At 46.4% G+C, this 17,094-nt stretch overlaps 1 protein-coding gene across 2 annotated transcripts; it reads right to left on the reverse strand.

The window, feature by feature from the left end:
- Positions 1-1,504: 1,504 nt before the first annotated feature.
- Positions 1,505-16,551, reverse strand: LOC134512624 (ankyrin repeat domain-containing protein 9-like). 2 transcript variants are annotated; one of them, XM_063328141.1, is made up of 4 exons: positions 15,668-16,551; positions 12,013-12,638; positions 6,912-7,031; positions 1,505-1,606 (listed from the first exon to the last, which is right to left on the reverse strand). In XM_063328141.1, exons 1-4 carry the CDS (start codon positions 15,708-15,710, stop codon positions 1,568-1,570), a joined length of 828 nt encoding a protein of 275 aa, XP_063184211.1. In that variant the 5' UTR covers positions 15,711-16,551; the 3' UTR covers positions 1,505-1,567. The 2 variants fall into 2 exon arrangements, with proteins under 2 accessions (XP_063184211.1, XP_063184210.1); XM_063328140.1 differs by having other exon boundaries at positions 1,510-1,606; positions 12,013-13,208.
- Positions 16,552-17,094: the final 543 nt, after the last annotated feature.

Below are 17,094 nucleotides of genomic sequence, written 5' to 3' on the forward strand. Positions count from 1 at the left end.
AGTGCTTCTGGCTGGAATTAGAGTCAGGAAAGAAAAGTTATTTTAGAGATACTAATAAAACAGGAGGTTGGGAAGGCTTCTGGGATATATACAGATGTTTTATTTTAGGCTTTGCATATAAAGCTGATTTTTAACTGATTTGTTATTGGTTTGCAAGCTCTGCTGATTAGCCTTGAGGCAGAGAGGACTGAAAATAAAGGGACAGAGCCCCCAGATCAGAGGGCGATAGCTCCAGAATGCTATACTGATTTTTGTTAGCAGAGACTTTAGGCTATCAGGCCTGCTATTTGGGGAAGCTATCTGAGATTTGTGCCAGAAACACAGCTAAAGGCATCTTTGGCAGTACCTTTTGTTGCTCCTGATAGGTATTAACCCCCTCAGCAACCCTTCGTTTTCTCTGCAGGAGACGACCACGCTCACAGGCAGGCTCCTTGTCCAGTTGCAGTGGAAATGCCTTCCTCCATGTCCTACCACAGCCAGCCTCACCAGCCTCCTCTTCAGAAAGGGGAAAATGGTGGTTCTTGCAGCTCTACCACCTCCAACTCCTCTGTTTAATGAGATTTTTTTTTTTTTTGCACAGCAGTAGCGCACCAGCAGGGTTGCCTCAGATGACTGGATTTTACATGCTTTGCTAAATATAAATACAGAGCCTTTCAGCTGCTGACCACCAGCTTCATCCACCACAGCTTCTCCTGTCTCTTGGAGACAGGGAAGGTGAGAGGGCGGGAAATGGCTGCCCGCTCCTCAGGGCTGAAACTCATCTCTGCCACAAGACCCAGCGCAAAACAATTTGCTTCTGTTTACCGCTCTTTGTTTAGAGCCCAGCCCCAGGCCTGAACTTCTTCGGTAGGCCCTTCCGTTGCTTGGAATAAACCCCACAACTTCGGTGGCTGACAGTAAAGGCGCCTGCACCGCCTTCCTGTAACTGTTTTTGCTTATTTGGATTTGGTGTGGACACTGCGTCCAAAAGCGGTGTCAGCAGCTGCAGCCCGGGCACGGCGGGGGACGGACGGCGACGGCAGCGGGATCCTGTCAGGGCCCCGTCTCCCCTCAGGGCGGCCACTGAGCGCTTTTCCCGCCGGCAAGGGCGCGGCGCCATCTTGCGGCTGGGAGCGGCGCGGCGGCCCCTCGCCGGTTGAGGCCGGGCCGCGCCGGTGTTCAGCCCCGAGGACTCGCCGGGATGCTCAGTTTTGCTCGGGAAAATATTTTAAAAAAACAAGCCCAAAACCCACAAGCCAATTGCGGTGTGTGGAAATGATCATCGGTAGCAGGTGTAAGAACTGTTTTTACTTCTTCATGTGCCGCAGCTCTGGCAGCCAACAAGCCTGGGGGAAGGGAGGGTTGTTCATAATCCCCTTTTATTTTTATCCTGCCTTGCCCAGCTGAGTTTCGTCCATTTTATGAGTTACAATCTTTATTTTCTCTTCTAATAAAAGGTGGCATTTGAGTTCAAAAGCCCCACAGGGCTCTTGGCGGTACTGATGATGAAAAGGTCTAGATGGATCCACTTCAAAGCGGTGGCGATTTGAGAACCGGACGGCGAAAATGCAGGGAGCCATGTAGCAAATCAAACAATACGTGAGCAAAACTGACCTTTCAGGACACGCTGCAGGAATAAAAGAAGAAGAAAGAACACTTAAAGCATTTGAAATGTAAAACTTAAACGCAGGGCTTTCATTTTAAAATGCACTCTTTTTTTTCTTGCTTTTTGCCAGTGAGAGCATATTCATTAGCAGCTCTCCCAGTTTCAACAGTTTTTAGATTTTATTGAGGATGGTATAAAGGTCCACACGGAGAATAAAAGCAGTAGCTACTACAAACTAAAGCTTCAGTCGCCTATTTAAAGTCTGAGCCAATCTTCCTAAAGGCAAGGATTTGCCTTCCTGAACCACAGAGCAGTTGCACCAACAGGTCCAGTGTGGAGGCTTGGCGACTACACCAGAACCTGTCATGCTGGCACCAGCACTGAACTGGGACATTGTTTGTCCCCAGCATTACTCCTGGATTCCTGCCTGGCTGAGGCAGGGTCTTTTTACCCAGAGAGCAAAAGAGAGAGTGAGAAAAAGAAGTAAGACTCATGCAGGTCCTCCTCTTTCACATCAGCCATGGTGCTTGCATGTGCTTTCATGCTGTATACTGTATATCATGTGCATTAATTATTAGAGCATTAAATTTGGGTGCAATTCCCCTCCAAGGCAGTGGGGGCCAAGGCTCAGGCCATGAGGGAATGTGCTCCCCAGGTCTAAACATCTGCAAAAGAGGGCTAAGAATGGGCATGGACAGGTCTAGGTTTGGACCTTGTAATTTAATTGATGTTTTATACTTGAAGGGATGATGATGATGTGTTTTGGGGTAAAACTGAGACCTTTTGAAACCTGGTTCCTGTTTTCCAAAGAACACAAAGCACAAATCTGCTTCTAGAACCTGGTAATTCTGCAAAAGGAGAGCTGGGTGATTTTGTGGAAAAGCTACCTTCCACCTCCCTGATCCCAAATTTGGGTTACTTACCGTACCTTACACCTTCCTGAAGCTCACCAGATCCGAGTGAGGTGGTCTAAGTAAGCACGCGGATTTCTGAGTGCTTAGGGAACACACCTATAAGCAGAAAATTAATTTGGGCAGAGCTCTTTCTTCCTATTGTTTCTGTGTTCCTTTCATTAAATCCCACATTATGCATGGAATGTAATTTTATCTCTGTCTGTCACCATGCTGGCTCTGCTGGCTGGTACAGAAGTAAGCCAAAGCCTGTAGTTATCACTGAAACTCAGTTCTACCCACAGAAGGAGTCCCATAAAAAACATTTGATCAAGTAGTCAGCTATACTGGTGAGAAAATATATGCATCACAGATGAAAATAGCATCTCTCTAAGATCTGTAAACTCAGAAGAAGAGACTCCTTATAGTGTCACTGCCTAACACCTGCCAGGCAGAAGAACAGATTTTTGTCCTGTAGTTGCTCATTTTTGGCTTCAGGCAAAGCCTCAAAATCAGAAGAGACTTTTTAAAGATCTTGTCTGTATTGCCCCTGCAATCTCAAAACAATGTGCTTTACGCTGTGATGGGAGTTGAGCCAGAGGGACAGGCATTGAGAGAGACCCTGTAAGTAATTCTTTCATTAACTGGACCTAATTATTTTGGATATCATGTACACATAACGCAATAATGTTCTTCACAAAGTTTTGGGATGAGGTCGCTAGAGAGAGATGGAAGTAGAAAAGGCAGTCCAACCTGTATTTGTCCCAGTACCAGAGACAGATGTATATAGAATAAGGATTTCAGGTCTGTATATGCACTGCTGTATTTTACAAGCCTAAAATCTAACTTTCCAAGTCTTCAGTGGAAAGGACAACTGGACGGGGAAGTACCAGGGTGAGGTATTGGGCTGCTCTACCAACTTCCATCCCACACAGGGCAACAATTCCACGCTGGGGGAGATATTTCTGTAAGGAGACTTCGCACAATTTATAAAAATCTTTAGGTCCTTCTGATGGACAATGCTTTTTTTTCCTGATGTCCCCTGTCAGAACAGGTTTTACTGCAAAATGTACTTCATAAAAATTGAATTGTTTGTAAATTACTTATCTGACTTAAAAGGATAGAGGATAAAGGAAAGATCCAGTGAACATAATGTATTTGGATTTTAAAAAAGCTGTTGGCAAGGTTCCACACCAAAGGTTATTAAAGAAATGAAGCTGTTATGCGATCGGAGGTATTATTTCATGGAGTGAAAGCGGGTTACAGCACGGCAAAGGGTGGGATTTAGTGGTCATCACTGAGAAGAGCCGGCAGTGGGGTCCCCCAGGGATCAGTGCTGGAACCAGTTTTGTTTAATGTATAACCAATGACTGGAGAAAGGAGTGAACAGCGAAATCTCTGTGTTTGCAGTGGCACTGGCCTTTTTCAAGCATGCAAACACCCCACAGATAGCAAAAGACACCTGAAGGACAGCACTAAACTGAGTGGGCAAAGAAGTGGCAGATGAGCTTTGGTGCAGGTAAATGTCACTTGCTTCCAGGGGGTGTTGTGGATGTGGCTGTATCAACAGGCTCAAAAAAGAATCAGACGAATTTGGGACACCAGGTCAAAAGATGAATACTAAAGGACTGGGCAAGGATGTACCCTCTAACGTCCCCGGTCCGACAGCTGTGGGTACTGAGGGAGCAAGCAGGGAATGCACTGCAGAAAGTGCAGCATGGTGCTGGGCGGACCCAGCAGTGTGGTTTTTATGTTCCTGTTTGGACAAAATTTCTGCTAGAAGAAAATCTGAACAGAGACTTTCAGCTATCAGAATAGTTTGCTTTGATAAAGAAAATTTTGACTTTATCTTTTGTGGGTTTTTTTTTAATTGTGCTACTATTGAGGAATTTAAATGCATGCTGTTTTCATTATTTTATAGTGCTTTAACATTACAATATATGATAAAATATTAAAAATAAAAAGCAAAATATTACGACATTATAAAAATTTTGCTATTCTTTAAAAACATTTTGATAGATCTGGATCGGTTTTCTTCTTTGTAAAACTGAATCCATAGCAAGTTTGGTATTTTGAGTTCTCACTCTGAATCAGAATGGAAGCGTGTTTTGCAATATTGTCGGGTTTTGGCGGAATAGAAACATCAATTTCCAGTCAGCTCTAATGATTATTTCCTTTTCTAACGCTTGTCAGCCTCATCTTCTCCTGTTTCAGAAGCCTTCACTGTTACAAGCTTGCCAAGTCTGCTCTGTCTAAGGAGACAGGTAAGGTATTTCTCAGGCGCACATAACGTACAGCATGGAGGGGAGGGATTGGTTCAGCATTACTGGAGATCTCCCCTGTTAATTTTGCATCAGAGAACAAGATCTTCTGCTGACAAAGTGAAAAGCAACCTTGGAAAGGAGTAATACCCCCTGCTTGCTGGCTCATTCCTGCCACCAGAGCCCCCCCACCCCCTTTGGTGTCACCGGCTCTGGTGTGACAGCACCGTGACCCGGCTTTGCTGGGGTTTGCTTGGCCAAGGGCAGGGGTAGGAAGCAGGTGGGCAGCAGCAGGATGGACCTGTGTCTCTTATGCCAGGACTTCCTTATGCCAGACTTCATGACAATCTCCATCTGAGACAAAGTCCATCTGAGCCAGATGTCAGCCAGAATGTGGGTGGTGAGGGCATTATATTGCCTCAGTTTCGAGGCTGGAACCTGACGTTTTCTTTAACCCTGAAGCCAAGCTCCAGGAGGAAGCGGCAGGGGGTGGTTTCTGTGCTTTTGTGCTTCATGTGGCTTGTACTGCGGTTTGGGATTCTCCACACTATTTTCCCTATTTCTGTTCAACTGTAGGAGCTGCTTCCCAGAAGGAATCTTGCCGTACTGCCTCTCACAATACTTTTCTTCCCTTTTTTCTCCCAGGTTTTCTTTTGTGAGCCTGACACCTCTGTGATAATCATTCCTCCTCCTCCTAGCTCTGCACAGGAATCTGCCCATCTGATGGCGTGGGTGGGCATAGCTGCTGTACAGAGCACAGCGGTCTTCTCTTTCCAACTCACCAAAAGCTCTCCCACTAGCAATAAACTTCTGCTTCTCAGGAGATCCATAGAAAAATACAAACATGCTTTGCTACGGCTGGAATTGGGACCCAGTCGGGAAAATTACGATTGCTTTTCCAATTCAAGCAGCCTTTGGGAGTCACCCCCAGAGAAACCTGGCTGCTTGGCTTCAGAGCGGCTTCCCAAGTGCTAGAGACAACTGTGGGCGGCTTGGGAGCTGGATCCCGACGGCCACGTGGAATCATCCATATCATCAGCTGAGCGTGGTGGTGCAGTAAAACGCAGTGTGTGCTGCCAGAAGGCGTTGCTGCTGTGCTGGCCAGACAGACAGACACGGGCTAGTGTGGGACACGCCAGACCTATCAGCTGCATTTGGGGTGACTCACTCAGGGAGGTGCACTCAAGTAACTGAGGTGTGGGCAGGATTTCGGTCATTGCATCATCTGCTTCTGACAGTGCTTTTCCTCCCACACAAGGGAATATACCCTTTACATTTCTCTCTCTATTTCAGTACCTCTCTTGCTGCCTGCTGCTGCGTGGGCTACAACTAACTACAGTTGTAAAAAAACTGATAGCTGTGTGAGACCGGCTCTGAGGGATGCATCAGCCCAGGGTTCCCTCAGCCGCCACAGCCACTCACTAGTGCCCTGATGGTCGGCCTCAGGGGAGCTGCCAGGGCACGAGAGAAACTGAATCAGATTCTCAGTCTCACATACAGGAAAAGGTGGAAGCAAATAAGCCAGAAAACTTTTACCTTTGGGAACTGCATTCTTGTGGTGAAGTAGTCAGGGCTAAACCTCCCACTATGAAGGCAAAGGAGATAGTCTTGGCCTTCTTTAAGGGAGATTGGTGAAACAATTCCCCTCTCTGCATTCTTCCAGGAAACCAATAACTTATTATGCAGGCACAGGGTAAAGTACCAACTCCTTTGCTTATAGCTTGTATGTACTAGTGCGCACTGAGGAGATCTGTGGGTACAGTTGGCAGAGGAGTCCAAGCCCCGTGATCATCATCATCGTCAAAAACAGCTACCCATCATCTGAAATGCTTTGGGTAGCTATTTTTGGCAGGGTAGGGGAGGAGCTGGCTGGTCTGTGTTTGTGCACAGAAGCCAGCGGATTGGTACCCCGAGGAGAGCACAGCAGGTGCGAGGTGCACATCTGCCTGAGGACCTTCAGCAGTAGCTGAGCCTACCGGAGAAGTTGGAGTTGGTGCTGGAAGCCTTACCGGGGCATCTTTCTATACAGAGAAAAACCTGAGGAAGGAAAGGAGCTTGTTGATGGCATACAAACCAGAGAGAAAGGAGGCTGCTGGCACTTTGGAAACAGCTCTGTCATAAGCTGCCATGAGCTGAACTCAAACCTAAAAGATGAAAATCTCCAAAACCGATTACCATTCGCCCCTGTTGAGCCCCTTCTTCTCGTTCATCGCCACCTTGCAGCAGAGCAGTGAAATGTGGGTTCACCTCATCACTTGGGGTCATCCCCTGGCAGCACAGCCAGCTATTGCAAGCCTGTAAAGGAAAATATTATCTTCCTCAGATCCCGTTTTTGGAGGTAATGGCTCAGCAGTCAGCATGAAATCATCAAACACCAAGATGAGCCAAAGCAAAAGCAATAGATACTGGTGGGTGGTTTTGACCAACTGGCTAATAAAAGACACATCAAGTTTATACTGCAAGTTTATTACAGTAATACAATCAGATTAAATGATTTTCACAGCTAATGTACCTAATTGTATCAGGATATGTATATATATTTTATTCCCAGCACGTTACAATCTTTTTATCTTTAATCATGCAGCGAGTAATGTACAAACACAATTATACGGAAGATTATTTTTTTTCCCTAAAAAAGAGAAACCAAAATTACAAAAGTATGGCTTTATAAGAAAGTCATATCATACAATGAACATTCATTTGTACTTGGGCATGGCAACATTCGCTCTTAATTAGTGAACAACAGCATCTGTCACTGTCATGCCGATCCCAAAAAAGCCAAGGGAACTGGGAACAGGGAAATGCCCATCGGTGTTAGAGAGATGGAAATTATATATCTACATACATTCAAAGTACGAAAAATGTAAAAAATGTTTTCAGGGATTAAGCGTCACATTATTTACATGCTGAAGTCAGAGTTATGGAGCCTTGAAGAATATAAGTGCACAAACAGTTTCTGTTTTCCTTTAGACCAACAAACATCGGGAGTGATGTAATCGACCTAAAAAGCATTACTTCAGGTGTAAAGAGGTGTAACTGAGGTCAGAATCTGGCCTGTCCTTCCTGCTAATGGTGCTGCAGAAATAGACAGAAGCATAGGGTTAGGGAGTCAGAGGTGGCTGAATTTTGCTGGCAGCCCAGAGAAAAGAAAGACAAAGATGTATGTTTAATAGATTTTACTAAAAAAAAAATATTTGAGAATAAAATGTGGCCACTATCACAAACCCTTCGATGGTTGTGTTTGTTGGCAAGCAGAAGGCCTTGTGCTTGGTTTTTAGGGGTAAACCACCCATTTCAAGAGCAAAGCTGCTGCTGCCTCTTTACAAGAGAAGAAGAAATGTCCTTACCTGCTAGCAGCACCGAGCTTGGGACACACACATCTCGTGAAAAGGCTGCTTTCTTAAGGCATTGATCACCGATGTGTACAAATACTGGAGCGGGTAAGTATGGTAAGTCAGTTCTGAGTTTTACCAGGAGAGGGCAGACAGAGACATAGACATACATGTGCACACACGCACCCACGCCTTTACACACACGCGCAGACACCGCAGCCACGCACACACACCGAGTCGCTCGCCGGGCTCACTGAAGTGATACCCATTGAAACTGAAGTCACGCACATACACGCACAACTCAGATCCTTACAATGCTACTCCTCAAAATTGAAATTAAAAAGATGTAACCTGCAAAGCCAACCTGTAATCCAAAGATTAGCAAAGACTTTACCCTCTCCCCTTTCTCTCTTGCTTTTATTTTTCCCAAGTTCAGAAATACAGATCTTAGCTACACTTACTCGGTATGTATATATACAAAATGTAAACATCACTACACAGCACGTAGCACCCTTTTTGATTTACAAAGTCACTAACATATTTGTCATGCAAGCATAGGGATTTTTCAAGACTACAGACTGTCAGGTTGCAGGAAGTGTGGAAAATATTTTGAGTTTACTTTTCCTAATGACCTGGCTTGGAAAGAATGGAGAACAAAAAATCAGCACAGACAGGGGTGAGGTAGATTTGGCTCTATCTGATGTCATGTCACTGTACTGAGCAGGAAGACAAGTGGGATCTCAAACTAACAGGCAGGTCACCACAAGACCAGCAAACCAGGTTTAGGAAGAAGATTCCTCCACTCCAGCAGAAGGACACCTCATCCTGCACATGTATTGCTACAGGCGATGGAAAGAGTTGTCACCGCAATGCTAATGGCCCTAAACTCTGGCCCAGTGGGACCACGCATGGAGGTCTGATGGTAGCTCAGCAGCTGGTGCTTGGTTTCTTATTAAAATGGTCAGGAAAAGGAAGAATGAGAGGGCTGTGGAGTGACCTTTCCAGTGCGGGTAGCTGCCTGTTGCACACTGGGCTGAGCGCACCAGAGTTTTCGCATTTTGGCCAACAAGGGGACAGTGGCTTTCCAGGCTGTGCTACCAGATGCAGATATGCCCCAGAATTTGGTTTCTTGAGCAGTTGCTGAGAATCTTCTTGTCTTCTGTCTGGGCCAGTGGATAGGGGGTAGCCTCCCGCATGGACAAATGCATGCACACAGGCATCCTGCTGCCTGCTACAAATACACCCATAAAGCCTGAAGTGCCTGAACCCTGACCTTTGCAAGTATCCACAACCGTTACAGCCAACAAGAGATCCCTGCACCATTTTAGACCCACTTGCTCCCCGGGGGTTGCTCTGGCTCTCTGGGTACAGCCCCCTGCCATATGAGAAAGTGCTACCTCCTTAGTGCCAAGAATCCCTGCCTGCCTCCTTTGATTTGCAAGCTGAACAGCCTTCCCCTCCCTCCTGTCTTCTCTGAAACTCTCTATATCACTGAACTCTCGTGGCTTCGAGCCAGTGCAATAACAGTTAATGATTTCCCTTCCCTCCTTCTCCAGGATCTCTGCTCCCGGGGCCTAATTACTATTCTAATAATATCCATCACCAGCCTCCTCCGCCTCTCGCCCACCGACATCCGGATGAGATACTGCATTGCTGTTGGGGACAAACCCAATCCTGCTCCTCTGGACTCCAGGGGTGCCACAGGGGCCGTGTTCTCGGTAGTAGCTCTCATCAGCCTTAGGCAGCGAGCACCTGCTTTGTCCTCTGCCTCCAGCTCTGGGTTTCTGGGGGCTGCCAGGGCTGGGGGGGCTGCCAGGGCTGGGGAGCCTGCAGGGCTTGGCAGAAGCAGCTCAGCCACCGTTTGTAATGCAAATCTGCCTTGGGCTCTGCTTTGCTTCCCAAGCTGTGACAGCCTCCGCCTGCCGCAGAGGCTGCCGAGCCAACGAGCGAGAGCAACCTCCCCGCAAAACTCTCGCCCAAGATTGACCCTGAATTTCTCCGCCACCGTTCATCACCCTCCCCCATCGAACAAGGAGGAATAAACACAGATGGGGAAAGACATGCAGGTCCCCAGGGGCAGGGGTGGAAGGACACTGCAGCACCAGGGATGTGGGATTTCAGGAGAAGGGTTTAACCCCTTCGTGGCCTGCTTGCCACTTTTAGGGCTGGGCTGACATTTTCTCCATCTCACAAGCAAGACTGCATCTTCACATAGCTCAGTGCAGGTGGCACCAGCACTGAGGTGCTTCCACAGCACATGGGAAGGGAGATCTGGGAGGAGCATCCTGGTCTCTCCAAAAGGATGTTCCAGCTGGCTATGCACAGACCTGCAGGAAATCTCCACCTGTCCATGGCTGGCATCACCAGCATCCTGGCACACGGGAGGTACCCCGCACACAGGAAAACCAAGCGGAAGTGCTCCCTGTCCTGATGGAAAAGCACAGCCACCTTGGCACAGGCAGGGAATTAGTCAGATGGGGCACGAACCGTTTTTGCACGGAGCGATTGAGATGTGAACACATGCCCTTTCTTAGCCAGACCCTCCCTAAAAGGCGTTTGTGCCCCACAGCCTTTGGCTCCAAATTTATTTAAAGTGATGAGTGATTTCCTCACTGCTGTTCAGTATGGATCTGGGGAAATGGGTTACGCTATCTCAGTGGAGCAGAGGGTTGTACTAACAAAGAGAGGAGAACACTGGGGTCCAAAATAAGGGATATCCCCCCAAAGGGAGTTGGGATCCTGACACTACTGGTGCTGAGCACGGCTGGGAGAGCAGACAGGGCTGTGCCTGGGCAGCGAGGCGCAGAGCTCCCCAGCAGGCAGGGCAGCCCCAGCCCTGATTCCTGCAAACACACCCTGCCTGCAGTGCCCAGGGGAGTCAACGGGAACTTTTCGTGTTTTCCAGGATCAGGCCCTCTATCTGGACCCAGGTGGCAAAAATACTCTAATTGACAAGTGACAACTTTCAACAGCAGAACAACATAGCCCAGCTTAGGATTACTAGCAAATGCCAGGGGCTCTGAGACTCACTGGGAAATCCAAGTTAGTGAGCTCGAGTCTCTTGTGGAGATACATTCAGCCCTGAAACACAAGTCAAGGAGAAATAATGTCACTTGTGAAGGACAGGGCTTCCACTGGCCCTGCTCTGATTTTCATTTTTTTTACTGGACAGCAGGGAAAATGGTTCCTTCCCCATTGCAGAGCCTGTAGAGGCATCAGGGCTGGGATTGCCTTTAACCCCCTCACTCCCAGGTGAGACAAGGTGCTTTCTGTTCGAAATTCTTCGCCCACCAGGGCTCTATCCCCCCCCACCAGGAATATACACTTACTATCCCTCTCTGAACTCGTGCCCTCCAGGCTATGACCTGCTGTAAAGTAACTCAGTAAAATCAGGTACCCTGCAGGACTGCCTCTGCATCCCTGCAGCATCAGCCATGGACTTTCTGGTTATTACTAGATGATGCTGGATCATTGTTAGAAAGGAAACGTGACGTTGGAACCCTGTTGGTACGGGATGGTATTTCTCCCAGGTCTAGCAGGGTACCGTCCCATAGTTACACCATTTGAAAATCCCACTGGGCACATAGTTCCTTTTTACCCAGGTACCTTACGCAGGATACAGTTATCATATTGGGAATTCAGATACACCGATACCAGCTGACAGCTAAGAAACCAAACATAACACAGTCTCGACTACAGTTAACCCTTCACATGCACAACAAAACAGAAAACAAGGAAGGCTTTTGCCTTTAAAAGTGCCGTGCCTGCAATCAATTAGAAAAGACATTTAAAATCTTGTCACAAAATATTGGATTTTCCAGCATAGCCTAATAGGTTAAGTACTAAAATCACACTAAAATGCAGAGGGTGGTGGATGACCAGCTCCCCTAAGTTGCCTTTGAAAATCCAAGACCCAGTGAATAAAGTCAAGGAAAAACATTTACCACATTTTTTGTCGGTAGCTTTTTGCCATAGGATGGTAAGGGCTTTAGTGCCTGAGGTATAGGTAGTTCCTGGATGCTTTTAGGGAAGTGGGAGGGGGGAAGAGTCTGGAGAATAGTTTGCATAGCTTGCAGGTATAAAGAAGCAGGTGTGTTCCCCACCAGGCTGTTGAATTTGTCTTCCCCCAGCAAAGCTGTCCAGTGGTCTGGATGCTCCTGCAGAACTTTCCGCATCTTAAACTGTGGGTTGGGCATGAAGAGCAAGAGGTAGTCGAGGCAGAGCTTCTTTGATGCCACATTGACTTTGGAGTCCCACATCTGCTCCAGGATGACGTCCAGCGGGGTAAGCCCTTTACTGTCCTCTATCCTGGGAGAAGCTCCATTCCCAAGGAGGATGAGGACTGTCTCTGACCTCAGCAGTTCACAGGCAAGGTGCAGGGGGGTCTTCCCATCTTCCAGGTGAAAGCAGCCAGTCCTATTGATGTAGGAGTTCAAGCTAGGAAGCTTGTGTGCAATTTTGATGATCAGCCCCAAGATATCTCTCCTGTCATATGTGACCGCCATGGCCAAGTGAGGAGCAGAGGAAGGGCAATAGCAGAAATGTTCCCCAGGCACCTTGAGAGCCTCCTCTGGAAAATGAGACAGCAGATACTGAGCATAAGGCAGGTGATTATGCACCACTGCATAGAGAAGGGCTTCTGAAGGTGAGTAGGTTCTTAGGCTCGCATTTTCCTCCCAGTAAAAATATTCCATAGTTCTCATGTCTTCCAGCATCCACACAGGCTTGTGATCTCTCACAGCCTGGTAGAACATATAGGATAAGAACTTGCAGTGCCTGCTCTGATCATCCTGCAGGCTGGCCTGGTTACTGGCCATGGCTCAGCAAATAAAGAGCAGCTCCACGTAGAATCACTCCAGACTGTAAGATCTGTGCACTTGGAATGCAGATCCCGATGCTGCTGCAACCTTCAGGCTGTCATTGCTGCCTGGACTGCACTAGCTGGAATGCATGGGCTGATCATCTCCACCCATTCATTGTTTTTCCCCTCACTGCAGTGGTTTTGTTTAGGTAAGCACAATCCCACAGGCTCAGTTAACCCATGCCATGCAAGCAGATGGTTAGTAAGTACATCCCGCTCTGCGCGTGGCACAGGTTACTGGAACGCTGTCAGACTGCGAGTGATTTTATACACACACAGCTAGAGAGAAGAGAGGGAGAGACTAAAATTAGCTTGAGAGGTGAGGCGGATTTCTGTCTGCATTTCGTGTCTAACCAGATCAGCTCATACATTGCAGTAAGCGCATGAATGACTACTTTTATCTTAGTCATTCGGCTTTCTCCTGGAAGCCAGACACACAATGCACCAATTGGTCTGATTTCAGGGACTCTGGTCACTCCTACTACATTTATTTTCTTTCGGGTGGGGACTAATCCTGTCTTTTTTGCTCTTTTTTCGGTGATAACACTTATTTGAGCTCCAGTATCAATTAGAAAATGTACAGGTATTCGTCGGGGGCCAGTATCTAAAACAATGTGTGGATCACTTAAATGGTTAGGCCATTCTAGGTTAGATATCACGCGGGTGGGTCAGCCTAAAACACCCCCCGCACTTTCTAGTTTTTTAGATCAATCAAATCCTTCCTTAAGTCTGAGAAAGGATTCGCAGGAGCAGGGGCTTTATCTTTCTGTGTTTTAACAGCATCAGTACATTCTGTAGCTTTGCTAATAGGCTGTTCCACCAAGTTTACCATTATACGAATATTCTCTGTGGACTGTCCATGTAACATTGATCGGGGTACTCCTAATGCTAACGCCTTTCTCCACAATTCATTACGCTGAGGGTCAAAACGAGAATTGGTTTGTCGAGGAGAACGGGGATTATTACGCACAACAAACCATGCCTGCCGGACCCGGCGCTGTGTATTTGAACCTTCCTCTAACCAACCCATGTCTCTACCATAAATCACTATTTCTTGTAATAATTTCCCCCCCAAATTAAAACAGCCTGCCATCGCTAATGGGGGTTGCGAGTATTATGGTCAATTGCCTGTGAAATCTTTTCCTTTAGGTTTTGCACATACATTTTCACAGCATCAGGGAGACCTCTAATCAATTGTTTAAGGTGGACTGGATCCACCGGAGCAGCAAGGGGAAAGCCCTGCCCACCACGCTCATACATGGCTTGTATACAGGCAGCCTTTTGTACTGATTCAGCTAGCCCGGGCAACCCAGCAGCTTTAAGAGCCAGTGGCTCGCCTCGCTCTCTAGAATCCCTCCCCCCTGCCCAGTGGGTGACTCTAAGTGTTAAGGGTTGATCCCCCACAGACCCCCCCATCCGGGAATACACCAGGACCCCAATAGCCTCTAGCTTCCTCCTCACTCAGCAAGATACAATCTCCTCCTTTTAGCAAAACATTCCATAAATGTTCAGTTGCACTTTTCCCTGACTTGCGTGAAAATTGCTCTTGCATTTGAGCAAGCTCGGGGACAGACCACGGGGTGATACCTGTTGTAGTATATCTCTGATTATTTCTATCATTTGACTGCACCTCTGTTTTAATGAGGGGTCGAATTTCAATATTACTTGCCCCCGTGGGCTCATCATCAGGGTCACCCCAGATATCCCCATCCCAAGTATCAGGATCGGCACACATAACTAAATTCTTGACTTGGGCAGGAGGGGTCGGAGCATTTGACAACAGATCTAACTTTTCCTGTAACCTCCGATTCCTCTCACTTTCAGCAGTCAATTCATCTTTCAAAAACATGATTTTTGTACAATTGATGTACAACTCCACAGCGGGCTTTTTACGTGGGGTTGTGTTGAGGTCTTTTGTTGAGACCTCCAAGGGTAGCAATCCTTCCTGTCATCTGTTCTCTCCTCAAGGGCATGAGACCATAAACAATCAGCAGGCGGCCCCTGCATTACATTGAACCATGTACATGAACTACTGGGTGTTGAAGGAATCTCAAAACACCACTGGGTGTTTACTGGTTCCACGTACCTCAGGATTAAATGTTTTCCCCAGTACGGCTTATCCCCATACCATGTATCTGCCCAAGGGTGTTTAGAACACGGCTGTTGGAAGAATTGTTTTTGTTTGCCTCTACATCCCACAGTTTTATGGTCCTGACAAAGGGGGGCATAGGAACAATTTAAGCTCCAAACCGAAGTTCGATTTAATGTATTGTTAAATGTCCACCTCCATTCAAATTCACCCCAAATAATAGATTTATTTTGATTGCACAGCCAATCTAAATTTTTACCTATATCCACGGGGAGAGCTGTTGTGGGGATCCCCTGAGTGGGGGTATGTGGTAGAGGCAGACAGGTAGTCACGTGAGAAAAATTATGCATGCGAGCAAAACCTTGTATCATTTTACAGATCACATTGTCTGGTTTGGTGTGATTTATCATCGGGGAACCATCAGCATGTTGTTCAAAAGCCCAAGGCTGTCTATTCCATATCCTAGATTGTCTGCTTATACTTATGGTTATTATAGAGCTAATGACTATTATTACAAAAGGTCTTACAATCACAGCCATGATATAACACTTACTAAACTTAGATTTACTACAACCAAAAAAATTATCCTTATCAAAACAAACACACAAAGATCAGAAGAAAGGAAAAAGAGAAAAAAACCAAAACAAACCAAAACTTCTGGTCCACATTGAAGTCCTGCACAGCTTGTCCATTCCATGCAAGTGCAGTTCATACTTCGCGTCAGCACATCTTAGATCTCCACCCTGTCGTACTCCTTGTCCCTCCTTTTGCTGGGGCACACCTGCAAGCAAAAATGGAAAAGTGCTGCTCGACCATTTATATGATCGGCAATGAGTCAGTTAGAAATCTGGTATGATAAAGGATATTGATTAACTTTTGTTACTCGAGAAGGAAGCAGCTTAATGGCAGTCTCCAGTAACCGGGCCTCGCACCGTGGGGCTCCAAAGCTCCATACCGTGCCATCTGGCAATCTCCAGACTTTGTTTGCTAATACATCAAATCCCAAAGTGTTATTACGATAAGGACAAGATAGCAAGATAACAAGATAGCGCAAGAGCAATATTAATCTATTTTTTGCATGTCACTCACACACATGCAGCTCATTATACAGTAAAAAATATATAGCAGTGTAAAATGCTCCACAGCTGATAATACACATGATTATATGCTCGGGAAATCAAGGGATTGGTAGCCATAGCATTAGGAAGAGATTCCTATTTTACAAAAAATGGTATGGGTAGCCACTTAGGAGATACTGATGGTAATGGATTGTCTATAAGGCATTAGTAATGTTTAAGATGCTAGCATTAATCCCTGCAGAGAAAAGAGCCGAACGGTATGCGGAGGAACTACGCCCAGAGTCATAAAGCATATTGCTCGGTTTAAACGCCTGCCTTTGTTTAGCAAGGGGATATCTGAAGTGCCTCTCTGTTGTACAGCAGGTTCATAAACAAAAGGCTAATGGCCAAACCCCACTGGCGTTTGGAGAGCTTTGTTCTAAACCTTTCTCAGATGTCATGCTCCAGGACTAGGGTCAGAGTGGGTTTTAATGGGGGGAAGTGGGTTTAAGCAATCAGACTTGAGCAACGCCCTGGTAAGACATGTAGGACCAAGGCCTACAGGCTTGAGGGAGTAGTGCCTGTTGGATGAGGCAGAAAGACCTGACCAAAATTAAATTAACAGGAAAGAAATTAACCCAGCACCCCTTATGGCAATTTGTGTTTAAGAAAGGAGGGCTTCCATGCATTTTATAAGTCGACAGATTGCAGTAAGATGGCATCTCACCATCTTGACAGGAAAATGGAAAATACAGCAAATCAAGAATTCTTTTTTCATTTAGCAAGGAGATAAACATATATTCAGTATATTCAAACTGGAGAGTATTCAAGTATCAAATCTGAACATCTCATCCAAAGAGAAAACCAAAGCCACTAAAATAGCTAGATCTAGATCTAGCACATCTCCCAAAGTTCTGGATGTTCAAGTCCATACCCCAAACATTTCATTTTAGGGCCAGTTTTCATACAGTTGGAATAAGCAAGCATATGTCCAGTTTTAACCCACCATTACTGTGGT

Source organism: Chroicocephalus ridibundus, chromosome 3 (genome assembly GCF_963924245.1).
Source record: "Chroicocephalus ridibundus chromosome 3, bChrRid1.1, whole genome shotgun sequence".
NCBI lineage: Eukaryota > Metazoa > Chordata > Aves > Charadriiformes > Laridae > Chroicocephalus > Chroicocephalus ridibundus.